The 12,686-nt window shown below is 40.9% G+C and overlaps 1 protein-coding gene across 10 annotated transcripts in view; it reads left to right on the top strand.

The window, feature by feature from the left end:
* Window positions 1–12,686, top strand: part of Rere (arginine-glutamic acid dipeptide repeats) — a 367,056-nt gene that overhangs the window by 141,885 nt on the left and 212,485 nt on the right. For all 10 annotated transcript variants that reach the window (XM_026782135.1, XM_026782129.1, XM_026782128.1 and 7 more), the window contains exon 3: window positions 10,792–10,862. In XM_026782135.1, the coding sequence (XP_026637936.1) occupies window positions 10,792–10,862 (71 nt within the window). The remainder of the gene's footprint in view (window positions 1–10,791; window positions 10,863–12,686) is intronic.

The following is a 12,686-nucleotide window of genomic DNA, read 5'->3' as shown; positions in this document are numbered from 1 at the left end:
GATCTCTGTGAGTTCGAGACCAGCCTGGTCTACAGAGCTAGTTCCAGGACAGGCTCCAAAGCCACAGAGAAACCCTGGCTCGAAAAACCAAAAAAAAAAAAAAAAAAGAGTTGTATTGGCCCAGAGTTGTATTGGCCCAGAGCAGCTGCATGCCTTCATTGAAGAGTGTTGAATATAGTTTTGGCAAGGAGAGGAGGCTGCAAGAACATTCAGTGGCTCAAACAGTAAATGAAATCTCCAATCTCTTAGGATTCAAGAACATTTAGATATTTCATTACTTTGACTTTTCTCAAATTCTGCTAATTTAGATTTTTGTAAAGATTTATTTATTTATTCCATATACAATGTTCTTTCTGCATATATATGACGGCATGCCAGAAGCGGGCACCGGATCTCATTAAAGATGGTTCTAAGCCATCATGTAGTTGCTGGGAATTGAACTCAGGACCTCTGGAAGAGCAGTCAGTGCTCTTAACCACTGAGCCATCTCTTCAGCACTGCTAATTTAGATTATTAAAGTGTCATGTAGATAACAGATTAGCATATAAGATAGCCCCTGCAGTCTTATAGTTTAACCTGAGTATGTTGTGGATGTTCTAGAACTAAGTTACTGCATGTGACATCCCAAGGACACTGAGAATGAAGGTTGTTTATGTGTAATATTTTCTTCATATACTTCAGAATACTTGAAATCCATGGTGGGCGGAAGATACTCATTGAAAACCCGAGGTCTCAGTATTTGTTCAGTTATGTACAAATGACTAATTTTTAAACTACTCTTAAATGCCTGTATATAGTACTCGGCTCAGAAATAAAAACAGAAACAACAAAACCACACCACAACTATATAGGTAGAAACAGCATTGCTGTAAGGGAACAAGAGAGAGGTTTAGAGTTGGGGGAGAGATGTCATTGCTCTTGGAAGTTAATATAAATTACAGCAAATGATTAAAATGGAAGTCCACCGCAAGTATAGTAGGCTTTAGAGAATGAATGATTTCAGTGTCGGCTGGGCTATCAATACCAGCTTTATAATCAGATCATAAAATAAGAATACATATAGTCTTTGTGTATGATGTTAACAGTTTTTGTTTTTAAGAAGTATGATAGAGGAGGATATAAGGATAGGCAAAATTCTTACTTTCCACCCACATTTTCTGGGGGAGAAATTCAATTGTTTTAATAAAGCATCATGTTAGCTATGGGCTTTCAGCAGACTGTCACAGCCTGAAGGTGGGTAGAGCAGATTGTAGTCTTGCTTCCTGGAATTTGGTCAGGCTTGTGTGGTAGGAAGGCTAGACACCTCTGTTGGGAGCAGCAGCAGAAATACTGGTCTAGCAGGGCAGGGCTGATAGTGCAGCTGCTGAGATTCCAACCAGCCCAGGGAAAAAACATCTGTGCTTTTCTTTTGTTCCTTTTTTTTTTTTTTTCTTTTTCTTTCTTTTTGAGAGACAGTTTCTTTGAACATAACCCTGGCTGATAGGAGCTTTCTCTGTAGACAGTCTCAGTCTCACAGACATCTGCCTGCCCCTGCCTCTTGGGTACTGGGGTTGAAGGTGTGTGCCAGCACGCCTCTGCTTTTTTGTGAATTACACTTCATCATTCTCTGATGCTGGTGGGCAGCAAATCCTGGATGTTGATCTGATACATTTCTTTCACACAGATGTGAGGATGCTTCGGAGAAAGACCAATCTCAAGAAAGGGCCTTGAGCTGGGCGGTGGTAGTGTATGCCTTTAATTAGCAGTACTCGGAGGCAGAGACAGGAGGATTTTTGTGAGTTAGAGGCAAGCCTGATCTACAGAGTGAGTTCTAGGATATCGAGGGCTGTTACACAGAGAACCCTATCTCAAAACCCAAAGAAATGGAAAATAAAGAAAGGAAGAAAGAAAAGGCACCTGTGGATATCTGAGCCAAGTGTTTTGTTTATGTCTAAATTTATGTGACATACTCTACTTCCAATCAATTTCATCTAATCTTGGCATGTGATTAATTGAAATGTATAAGAAAATTACCCAGTAGTAGACAAAAGGATAGGCAGAAAAATTTCACTTTCAATTTTGCTAGCTTCAAACAGTGTAATGATAGTGTGTGTTTGTCTGTTCTGACAGCAAGATCACTATTTCTCTGCCTTTGATGACTAAGTGGTTAAGAGCATTATCTGCTCTTCCAGAGGACCCAGGTTCAATTTCCTGCACCCACATGGTAGCTCACAACTGTCTAACTGCAGCTCCAGGGATCTGACACTGTCACAGAAAAATACATGCAAGCAAAGCATCAGTGTACATAAAAATAAATGAATCGTTTTAAAAATAAATCATTTAAAATAGTATAAAAGAATAATTGGTATGGGAAATTTTGTAGTTTGATTTTTTTTTTTTGAACTATGAAACAGTTGCTTTTACAAAATTGGGAGCTGCAGATTACAATTAACTGTCATAAATTCTGTTGAATAGAAATATGTTCCATTTGCTGTACAATCATGAGGCAGGCTTGAATGAGTATAAATAGATGAAATCTAAATTGTACTGACAGTCCATTAAATAGTAGCAGAAAACCTGGAAAGAAAATGGATTCACTCTGATACTGGCTTATAATAAAATCATTTGCCAAATAAAATAGCGCTGGTACTGAGTTCCCCTGTGGATTTCCAGGGAGCACTACAAAATTGCTTTGAAGCACTTTGTGCAAGGCTGGGGATCCCCTGGCGTTACTTTGTGGAGAGCAGCTAGCAGCCTTGCTTGAAATCTGCCTTGCAGGGTGACACCAGCCAATCAGCAAAGCAGTTTGTTGTCAGGTGTGTAGGGAGAGAAGAGTCCTCTTACAGGCTTGCCTGTCATTGATCATCTTCCTGTGAACTCTGGCCATAGCACAACTGCACTGGTTCCTAAGTGGACATGATTTTACTTGGTTCCATCTTTGTGTGTTTGTGTGTGTGTGTGTGTGTGTGTGTGTGTGTGTGTATTTGTGTGTGTTGGGGATGAATCCTAGAATCTGGTATGTTCTAGACAAACATTCTGTGACTGAGCTCTGTATTCAGCAACCCCCTCTCTGGTTCCACTATACTTCATACTGGTTTCAAAGTTGTGATCTCCTGTCTCAACTTCCCAAGTTATCGGATTATAAACATGTGCCACTACACCTAGCCCATGGTTCACTTTCAGTCCTTGAGTTTAAGATGTGTCAATGTTTCTATTAGTAAATCAAACATGTCCAGCTTAATAGTCATTTTAATATCAAAATTTGACTTGTTTTATGTGTGTAGTAAGGCATTGGATATTAGGGACAGCTTTCGGGAATTGTTTCTCTCCTTCCATTTTGGGCTCTGGGCATTGAAGTTAATTCGCCAGGCTTACATGGGAAGTTCTTGTACCTGCTGAGCCGTCTCACTGGCCCTGTAGAACAGTTTTTTTTTTTTTTCTGCCTTCAGTGTTTTGTTTTTGTATGAGCCATTGAACTGGAATAGGACAGTCAGGTACAGTGTACTGCAAGATGTGGGCATGGGTAGCCAGGGCCTCATGTGCTGTGACTCCTCCTTCTCTAGCTAAGTGGGCTGCTGGACCTGTGGTCCCTGCAGTGGTGCTGCAGATAGAACCCAGAGCTTCATGGACTCTTGCATGCCAGGCAGGTGTTCTACTGCTAAGCCCTAGATCCATTCCCAATTTTAAAAATAAAATTTCTTTCTTAGGTTAAATGTCTTTTCTAAATGATACAAATGCTATAAAATACAAAATACTCCAGCTGGGCGGTGGTGGTGCACGCCTTTCATCCCAGCACTCGGGAGGCAGAGGCAGGCGGATCTCTGGGAGTTCGAGGCCAGCCTGGTCTACAAGAGCTAGTTCCAGGACAGGCTCCAAAGCCACAGAGAAACCCTGTCTCGAAAAACAAAAAAACAAAAAAACAAAAAAAAAAAGCAAACAAACAATACTCCAAAACAGTAATAGATTCTGAAAAATGACTTAACTGGAGTTTCGAAGTTGAATTGGCCAGAATCATTTTCATAGTAAGTGTTCATAACAGGTTGTAAGGAACATTTTCATAGTAAGTTATGGAGATGAGCTCTTACATTGCTCTTTGCTTTGGTAATGCAAGTATTAAGCCATAGTTAATATTTAGGATGTCAGCATGGTATGCTTTCTACTGCTTTTCTTTGTTTTACCCAGTTTCACACCCAGTTAGTGTATGACTGATGTGGGGCTAGGGCTGCAGCTATTCCAAAACACAGCAGTACTTCCTGAACTGAGTGGTAGCTGTCTAGGGCCAGCCTTTAAACATGGGGCAGTGGGAGGGAGGTAGGAAGGAAGGGGACTGTGTATGTGTTCGCTCGTATTTAGAGGCCAGAGGACAACTTTGGGTGCCACACCTCAGGCACTGTTCATTTTGGCTTTTTTTTTTTTTTTTTTTTGAAATAGGGTTTCTCATTTGTCTTCAAGTAGGCTAGGTTGACTGAGACCCATTTTCAAGGTGCTGGATTATAAGAATGCTTCACTGTGCCTTGGTTTTTACAAGGTAATTAAATTCTGGCCCTTGTGCTTGCCAGGCAAGCACTTTACCAACTGAGCTATCTCCCCAGTCCAGTCTTAGAGATATTGCTGTACTGGAAAATTTCCAGACAGCTACAAAAGAGACATCTCTAAATTTGAAAACAGTTTCTTTAGTTTGTTGTATTCTTCTTTGCCATTTCTTCCCACCATGCTATTCTGTGTTTAGATAAGAGCCCATGCAAGCTTTGTAGCATTAGTTAGAACTGATAGACATTTCAGCATATAGATTCAGTTATCATGAAGTTTGAAGAGAATGGAGCCAGATTTATTATACACGGGGCATTTTTCTACTGAGTTTATACTTTTCTAGATGATGCCCTCAGATTTGGTAACAGTTGACAGAATCAAATCAAAAGCTAAGGGGCAGGGAGGGAAGGTGTTCTTTCTCCGTTTGAAGCTCTCCACTGTTCCCAGACATTGTTAGTATCTCTTGTCTAGCAGAAAGGTGAAAGGCAGCCAATCTCCACTTGCCATTTTGTGAAGTAATGTTTCATCTTTCTTTTTAGTGTTCTGGGAGCGTCTCATGTGACTCCTGTCTTCATGTCTTCATTTATTTGCTTCTCATAGAAAGCTCTGGGCGTCTGCTCTGCAGACTGCTGATCACGTTAAGGTGAGAGTGAGTAGTGTGGCTGCCGTTGGCTGTGTTGAGGATGGTGATGGTAGAGATGAGACTGTTTGCTAGAGGCCCACAGTCTGCCAGTGCTTCTGGTATGGAATCCTGGCATCTGGATTTTAGTGTTGTTTCTAACAAGCCTCGCTCTAGGTTCAGGAGAGACATTGTCTCAAGGTGGAGCTCCTCTGGTATTCACACCACATGTGTAGGCAGGCATGACTTTATACAGGTACATATTACACACACACACGCCTCGCTCTAGGTTCAGGAGAGGCATTGTCTCAAGGTGGAGCTCCTCTGGTATTCACACCACATGTGTAGGCAGGCATGACTTTATACAGGTACATATTACACACACACACACACACACACACACACACACACACACGTTCCACATTGGAATTGGCAGATCTTTGTATTAACTAGAGGGATACTTGTGGACTTAATTTTGCAAAATTTTGCAACATTTTACCGACTAACGGTTACCTTGTTGGATGGTTTGAGTGTCGGGGATAGAGGAATAGCATGGAGGAGAAATGAAAGAACAGAGAAGTCTGAAGGTCAGCTTCCCATGTTCACTGTGGGGCTTCCCAGCTGTGCCTCTGCAAATCTCTTTGTGAGAAAGGCTTTGTTCACATGGAAAGGGTTTCTTTTTGAAATTCTATTAGAGTAGCAGTGCTGTTCTTTGCAAGGGGACGAGAGAGCATTTCAAGGATTAATAGTGGAAACACAGTGATGGGGGAATTCTTTATGGGGCAGAGCGGTGGCTGAATATGGTCCATGCATTGTGACTGCAGCTTTAATGCCAGGGCTCCCAGATCCGTTTACAAAATTAGGGGGTGAAGTAAGTGTCCACTCTGCTTGGTGAGGAGACTCTCAGGAAAAATGCTGATAGGTGCTTTGTGTTTCACGTTGACAGACTGCCTGATGTGGCAGGCTATGATTTTTACCCTTGAGGAACTTGCTTCACTGCTCTATTTACATAAACCTGCTGATTTGCTGAGGGTTGAAAAGGCAGAGGCTTTTCTTTGCCTGGAGAATTTGCCTTCACGTTTGGCTGGCTTCCTCTCTCCGCTCAGCAAGGGCTCTGTTTGCAGATGGCAGCATTGATTCTTAGACACAAAGCTATGTCGAGGTTATGAGAAACAGCCAAAAATATCCCTGTTCAGTATCATCTCCCAAATCATGGGTTTTGGTGCTCCTGTTCACAAGCATTTGAAGTGACACCATGCACAGAGGCTCAGTGTTAAGAGTAGAACATATTCTGATCTCATTCTCAGACATCCTTGCTAAAATAAAGCATTGGTTATCACGTGTTGTGCAGAATAATTGATGATGATGGAAATAGCTTCATTCATTTTTTTCTGGCCATTTCAGGCGTGCTGATTTTAATATTAAAACAGTGTGTATTTGCTCCACAGCAACTGTTGACTCAATCTGGTAAACGCCTGCTTTCCGGTGGTGATTTTGAAAACATGCATTGTGCGTTTAATGAACTGCTCTGTCTGCTCCGCCCTTTAGAGCTGCTGCTTCCAAAGAAGTGCTTTACCATTTAAAAACAAAAGGTGTCTGCAGTGAGCATTGTATTGTCAGTCTGCAGATCATCAGTTCAGCTGACTAACATGAGCCTTATAACCAGCTTCAGATAAGCTGTGCAGCAGTAAGTTGCATGATAGTCTTGCCAAATCATTTTGACTTTAGAAGATTACTGGACACACATTGCAGCTGCGCTCTGACATTGTTCTTAACTTGGGCATTTCAAATGAACTGCTTTGGAACTGGGAATGTCTAGCATGGATAAGGCCCTAGGTTAGAACCCCAGGACTGCAGAAACAAACAGAGACAGATCTACAAATAAAATAAATGGTTTTATGCTAGCTATAAACATTTATATAAACCAGTTTAAATAAGCTGCTTGGTTAATGAGACCAGAGAGAAAATACTTCTAATTACTATTTGGCCTCAATTTAACCTCTTTTTGGGGGTGGGGCAAGGTGAGATAACCATAAGGGCAATAAAAGAAAAATTATTTCCTGTGAGACTTGAATTCCAAATTATTTCCTAGAGTGTATTTTCTTAAAACAGATCTCCTGTTTTGTAGGAATAAAAAGTTAACTGGAGTAATGCTTCATATTTTATTTAAAACATGCATTAGCCAAAACTGATCAAGACAGTACATTTCCCCTCCCTGGTTGATAAATTTGACACAGCTTGAAAAAATATTTAGCGCGTATGACTCAAAATCTTCTCGATGATTTATTATTCTTATATCAAAGGAGTCTGTTTTGTCACCTACTTTTATAGTGAGCTTATCTGCCCTTTCATACATGTTTAAAATTTTGATATTTTTGACACAACCATAGATTTTACAGATACCAGCTTTGTATATTGAAATCATTATGTAAATTCACAGCTTGGAATCAGTTTGGATTGCCATGGTAATTGTTTAAATAAAAAAGATAGCTTGTATGTAGGGAAAAGGCATTAATAAATAAGTGTGGTAATTCCACAGATCCAGGTTCCAGGTTCTTCCCTCAAGTGGTAGGTAGCCTTTCCCTCAGGTAGCTTTCTTTAGTCAGGCCCAGTCAGATAAGAAACAGGTGTCAGCAGCTGCCATTCGCCCCCAGTGCCTCTTCTTAGCACTGACACCTTGGTGTGTTTATAGGAGAACATTTTCTTAAGTTCACGTGTATCAGAATGCAGGGTATTTTTCTTCTTCTTTTTTTGGGGGGGGGGGGGGAGGGGATTCAAGACAGGGTTTCTCTGCAGCTTTTGGAGCCTGTTCTGGAACTAGCTCTTCTAGACCAGGCTGGCCTTGAACTCACAGAGATCTGTCTGCCTCTGCCTCCTGAGTGCTGGGATTAATGGCACGTGCCACCACCGTCCGGCTTTTTTCTCTAGAAAGCTTGAGAGGGGGCTGTGGTTGTTAGTTATTGAAACAGGATTTCATTTGGGGCTGACTGGTCTTGGACTCACTGTGTAGTCCATGACTGGCCTTGAACTCCTGATCTTCTCCCCTCCCCTCATCTCTCTAGTGCTATAATGATGTGCACCACACCTGACAATGGAAGTTTATTAGTGTATGAGTTCATAGTAGTTTATCTTTCAGAGTGAGAGGGTTTATGTTAAAAGTGACTCTGTTAATTATAAAAAGATAATTATAAAAAGCCTCTCTCTGTTAAAACCATCAGACTGTTAGCCAGGCCTCATTGTCCCACACCTGTTACTCAATTGAGGTTTGTCTGATTTTGAGCACACCAATGGCAGTCGTCCTTGGTGGACACAGGGATTGCTGTTGTACTATTTTCAGAGCTCTGGAGGTGATGGTGATGTGGGCAATCTGACTGACAAGTTATGGAACATACGTAATGTGAATTGCTAGGATCATTTCAAGAAGGGAGCTGTTCTGATCCCTTTTTTGCAGAGGAGCCATGGGAATGTATTCCCTCTGCTTCCACCTTAGAATTAGTTGTAAGCTGTCAGAACATGTAGAATAAAGAAAGGGTGTGGCTGGTACAGACTGGACAGAGGAGTTGGTATTTTATTTAGATGTAGCCCAGGGGAGGAGGTTTGGTCAACATTGAACTCCATCCACTGAAGAGGTGACGTGCCTTTTTAAGGCAGTGAACAAGTAGCTTAATATAAAGAAAGTATGGTTTTTCGTAGGGATAGGAAGAAGAAAGCACGTGGACTGCTCTGTTCTCAGGCTAGTGAGTATGTAATTTTGGGGCCATTCCAAAATTGTATTAAATTTAGACTAATTTTAAATTTTTTTCTTAATTTTAATTTTGAGACAGGCTTGTAATCCAAGCTGCTCTCCAACTTATTAGTCTCTCTTGCTGAGCCCTAGGATTGCAGTGCTGTGAGCCATACCACTGTGCCTGACTAGAGCTCCAGGTTTTTGTGTGGAGAAATATGTTTCTTTTATTTTATTTTTTTACTTTACTAATAAACAAGGGTTATGAAGAGAAATATTAGCCATGGTATGAAGAGGTTCTCTAGCTTGTCATTTGAGATGATTAATGTGTTAGATGGATGATGCCTAAATGCAGAAGCAGGGTCAGTCATCATCTGGGACCCTGAAACAAGATGCACAGCTCAAAGCTAACTCATCCTTAATCGAGTTGGGTGCATGGCTTCATGGACTCTTTGTCCACATCTGAGAAGTCAGGGGAATTCTGGTACCTTGATGGATTTGTATCTCTTCTCTTCCTGAAATGGCTTTTGGGTACAGTGACCCTCATGTTGTATAGAAAGTTTTCAGGAAGGATATAGATAGACTATAGATACATATATTAGAGAGGCTGTCTTTGTGATCCAACCTGAAGTGTCTTTACTATTTTCTGAGTGGGACTTGACTCCAAGTTGTGAGTCCTTTCTGTCTTGGCTTTTAGTGAATGTGTAGATGAAGTAGAGCTTTCTTCACATTGTCAGAGCTGGTTGTTGTTCATGTGCACATTTTGCAGGGCCGGGAAGGTTGTGATGGATGGCATTTGCACTGCCGGCCTTGCTCTCCTGCTTCCCAGATTCCATAGCTGTGAAACTCTTGCTTCTTGGTGTGTAATACCTCGACTTCCAGTTCTGTTCTGTGGATAGTATTTTCCTAAAAACTTATCGCTTCTCTTAAAAAACTGGGTTTTACAGACAGTTTTAAAAAGCAGCCTTTTACACTTCAGCTGTGAATAAAAAATAATTGCCCACGGGCGGTGGTGGCACACGCCTTTAATCCCAGCACTCGGGAGACAGAGACAGGCGGATCTCTGTGAGTTCGAGACCAGCCTGGTCTATAGAGCTAGTTCCAGGACAGGCTCCAAAACCACAGAGAAACCCTGTCTCGAAAAACCAAAAAAATAAAAAATAAAAAAAATAAATAAAAATAATTGCCCAACCATGCCATGTCAGATGTAACTCAGGAAAGTGGTCTGTTCTTCTTTCTGAAAGAGGTCTATTAAAACAATAACTTGGTTTACTTCTTCCACCTTTGATTGGCTGCCTTGGTTTTCATTACAGTCCAAAACATATTTAACAATAAATTACCCAGAGGTGAGTAGATTAGTTTTCATTCCTTTTTATGGTATAGGTGAAAAGTTTATTGTAGTAGCATGTTCAAGCTGGTCTTTCCAGATATCTACTTCCTCACAAAATATTTATTGAAAATGAAGTAGCGTATGGCAAAGCTGTTTCTGTTTGGGAAGACATAAGAATGTCTACCTAAATAATTTTGATTTATCTTCAAGTGTTTATACTCCCTTTCACTGGGACTAGAGTTACAGGCAAGTGCCACCATGCCTGTCTTGATGGATAATCTTTAGTAATTACTTTATCTAAATTTCCCTGTCTGGACATCGATAGTTTTTGTAGAGTTTTCTTTCCCTGAACAGAATCATTCAAACTTTTATTACGTTTTTTAAATTATCCGAAGAATGTTTAGAAAAAACCATCACCTTAATGTTATCTATAATTTAATATCACTCATAGGAAGGCTTTGTTTTTACTATTAAAAGGGGTTTGCTTTATTATTGATTTGTTTATATACATTTACCTAGCTCTTTATGTATGCAGTGATCTGTGGCCCCTGTTTTTGGTTCTTTAAAGATAAATGCCAGTTTTTTAAAAAACTTCTCTTTCTTTTAAAGACTGTGTGTATATCGAGAGTCGGCGACCAAACACACCATATTTCATCTGCAGCATCCAAGACTTCAAACTGGTAAGCATTTCCCATGCTCTGCCTCTGCTGCTGTGTGTCCTCTCTAGCCCCACAGGCTGTCCATTGCTTCTGCAGTGTTCCTGGTGTGACCACCAGTGTGGGTCAGTGCTACCTGCCTGCAGGCTGTGTGCTGAAATACAGCAGTTGATGGTTTCATCAGCTTGGTTTGTCCATTGTGGTAATGCTCTTTTATTGTAAACAGTGTTTCTGAAGTATTTACTTGCTTTGGTGGCTTTTTTTTTTTTTTGACAGTCTCAGAGATACTCTGTAGTCTCTGAAATGGTTTCTTTGCGCTCAGTCATTCTTAAGAGCCTGAAGTTTAGTTTAGTTATCAACAAGTAGGAAATGTAAACCAAAAAGACTAGTATCTTAGGAGAGGCAGTGGTGGTGCATGCCTTTAATCCCAGCACTCGGGAGGCAGAGGCAGGTGGATCTCTTTGAGTTTGAGGCTGGCCTGGTCTACAAGAGCTAGCTCCAGGACAGGCTCCAAAAACTACAGAGAAACCCTGTCTCGAAAAACAACCCCCCCCCCCCCCAAAAAAAAAAGAATTTTGCTATGATGGCAGGTATGGACTATATCCTGGCCAGTTTTAAGGGTGTCCCAGGATCAGAAGTTGGGAGAAGGGAATTTGGCTAGTGAACAAGGTTGTCTAGATAGTGCTTCTGACAAAATCTTTGGTTTTAGGCCGTGATTCCCACATTTAGGGCTCAGAATAGGTCTGCTTGTAAGGCAGGCACACTCAGGCCAGGTGTGATGACACACTTTCAGTTCCAGTGCTAAGAAGCAGAGGCAGGTGGATCTCTGGGAGTTCCAGACCAGCTCCAGGACGGTCTGTGGTACACAGAGAGCCCCTGCCCTCCTTCCCTTCCCCTCCTCCAGCTCAGTATTGTGTATGTGTTTACCTCACACCCACATGTGCACCTGTTTTTCAGACATTAGTATTTTATTTGATTTTTTTCCAAAGATAATCTTTTTTAAGAGCAACACAGTTAAATGACACTATTTTTTAAAGTCCTTTGTTTACACAACACTTGAAACAGAATCATTGTGAACCATTTTAACCGTTTTGATCTTAGAACGGGATCTTTTTCTTGAAGATTGTGAACCACAGCCTACAATTGTTGTTGTTTTTAAGATTTATTTATTTTGTGTCCTACCTGCATGTCTGCCTACAAGCTAAAAGAGCGCACCAGATCTCATTACAGATGCTTGTGAGCCACCATGTGGTTGCTGGGAATTGAACTCAGGACCTCTGGAAGAATAGACAGTATTAACCTCTGACCTGTCTCTCCAGCCCCGCAGCCTACAGTTTTAAGTGCAGAGCAATCCTAATTCTGTAACTTTCTAGACAATGTATTGGCGGGGGGGGGGGGGGGGATTAATTACATTTGTACCTGTGGCTGCTGTCTCCCAAATCCTTCATTACTTGAGAGTATTTGTTTTTGCACACAATGTATGTGCTATTTCAGTTTAAAGAATTAATACAGTAAAGCAAGTCAATTGTGTACCTACTTATAAGATAATATTTGTTCTTATTAGACTGCTTCTATGCTCCCTGGTTGTTTTACAAAGTGGCCTTGCAGCTTTATCTACTAATTAAATGTTTTCTTTTTAGTTTTCTTGCCAATATGAATTCTTACCATTTTTGGAGATGTTTGTTCTTTATCTTTCTTTACAAAGATTTTTTTTTTACAGATACTGCCTGATACCTGAAACTTTGGGAGGTGGCCTTGTTACCAGAAGAGTTTATTTTGGTAGTGGCTACAGCTACTGCTTTCTTTGTGTTTGTTTTCTGTGTATGTGTTTTTGCTAAACTAAGAACC

Source organism: Microtus ochrogaster, chromosome 10 (genome assembly GCF_000317375.1).
Source record: "Microtus ochrogaster isolate Prairie Vole_2 chromosome 10, MicOch1.0, whole genome shotgun sequence".
NCBI classification, from domain to species: Eukaryota; Metazoa; Chordata; class Mammalia; order Rodentia; family Cricetidae; genus Microtus; species Microtus ochrogaster.
The sequence above is the reverse complement of the archived record's forward strand: the minus strand, read 5'-3'. Positions and strand labels throughout refer to the sequence as shown.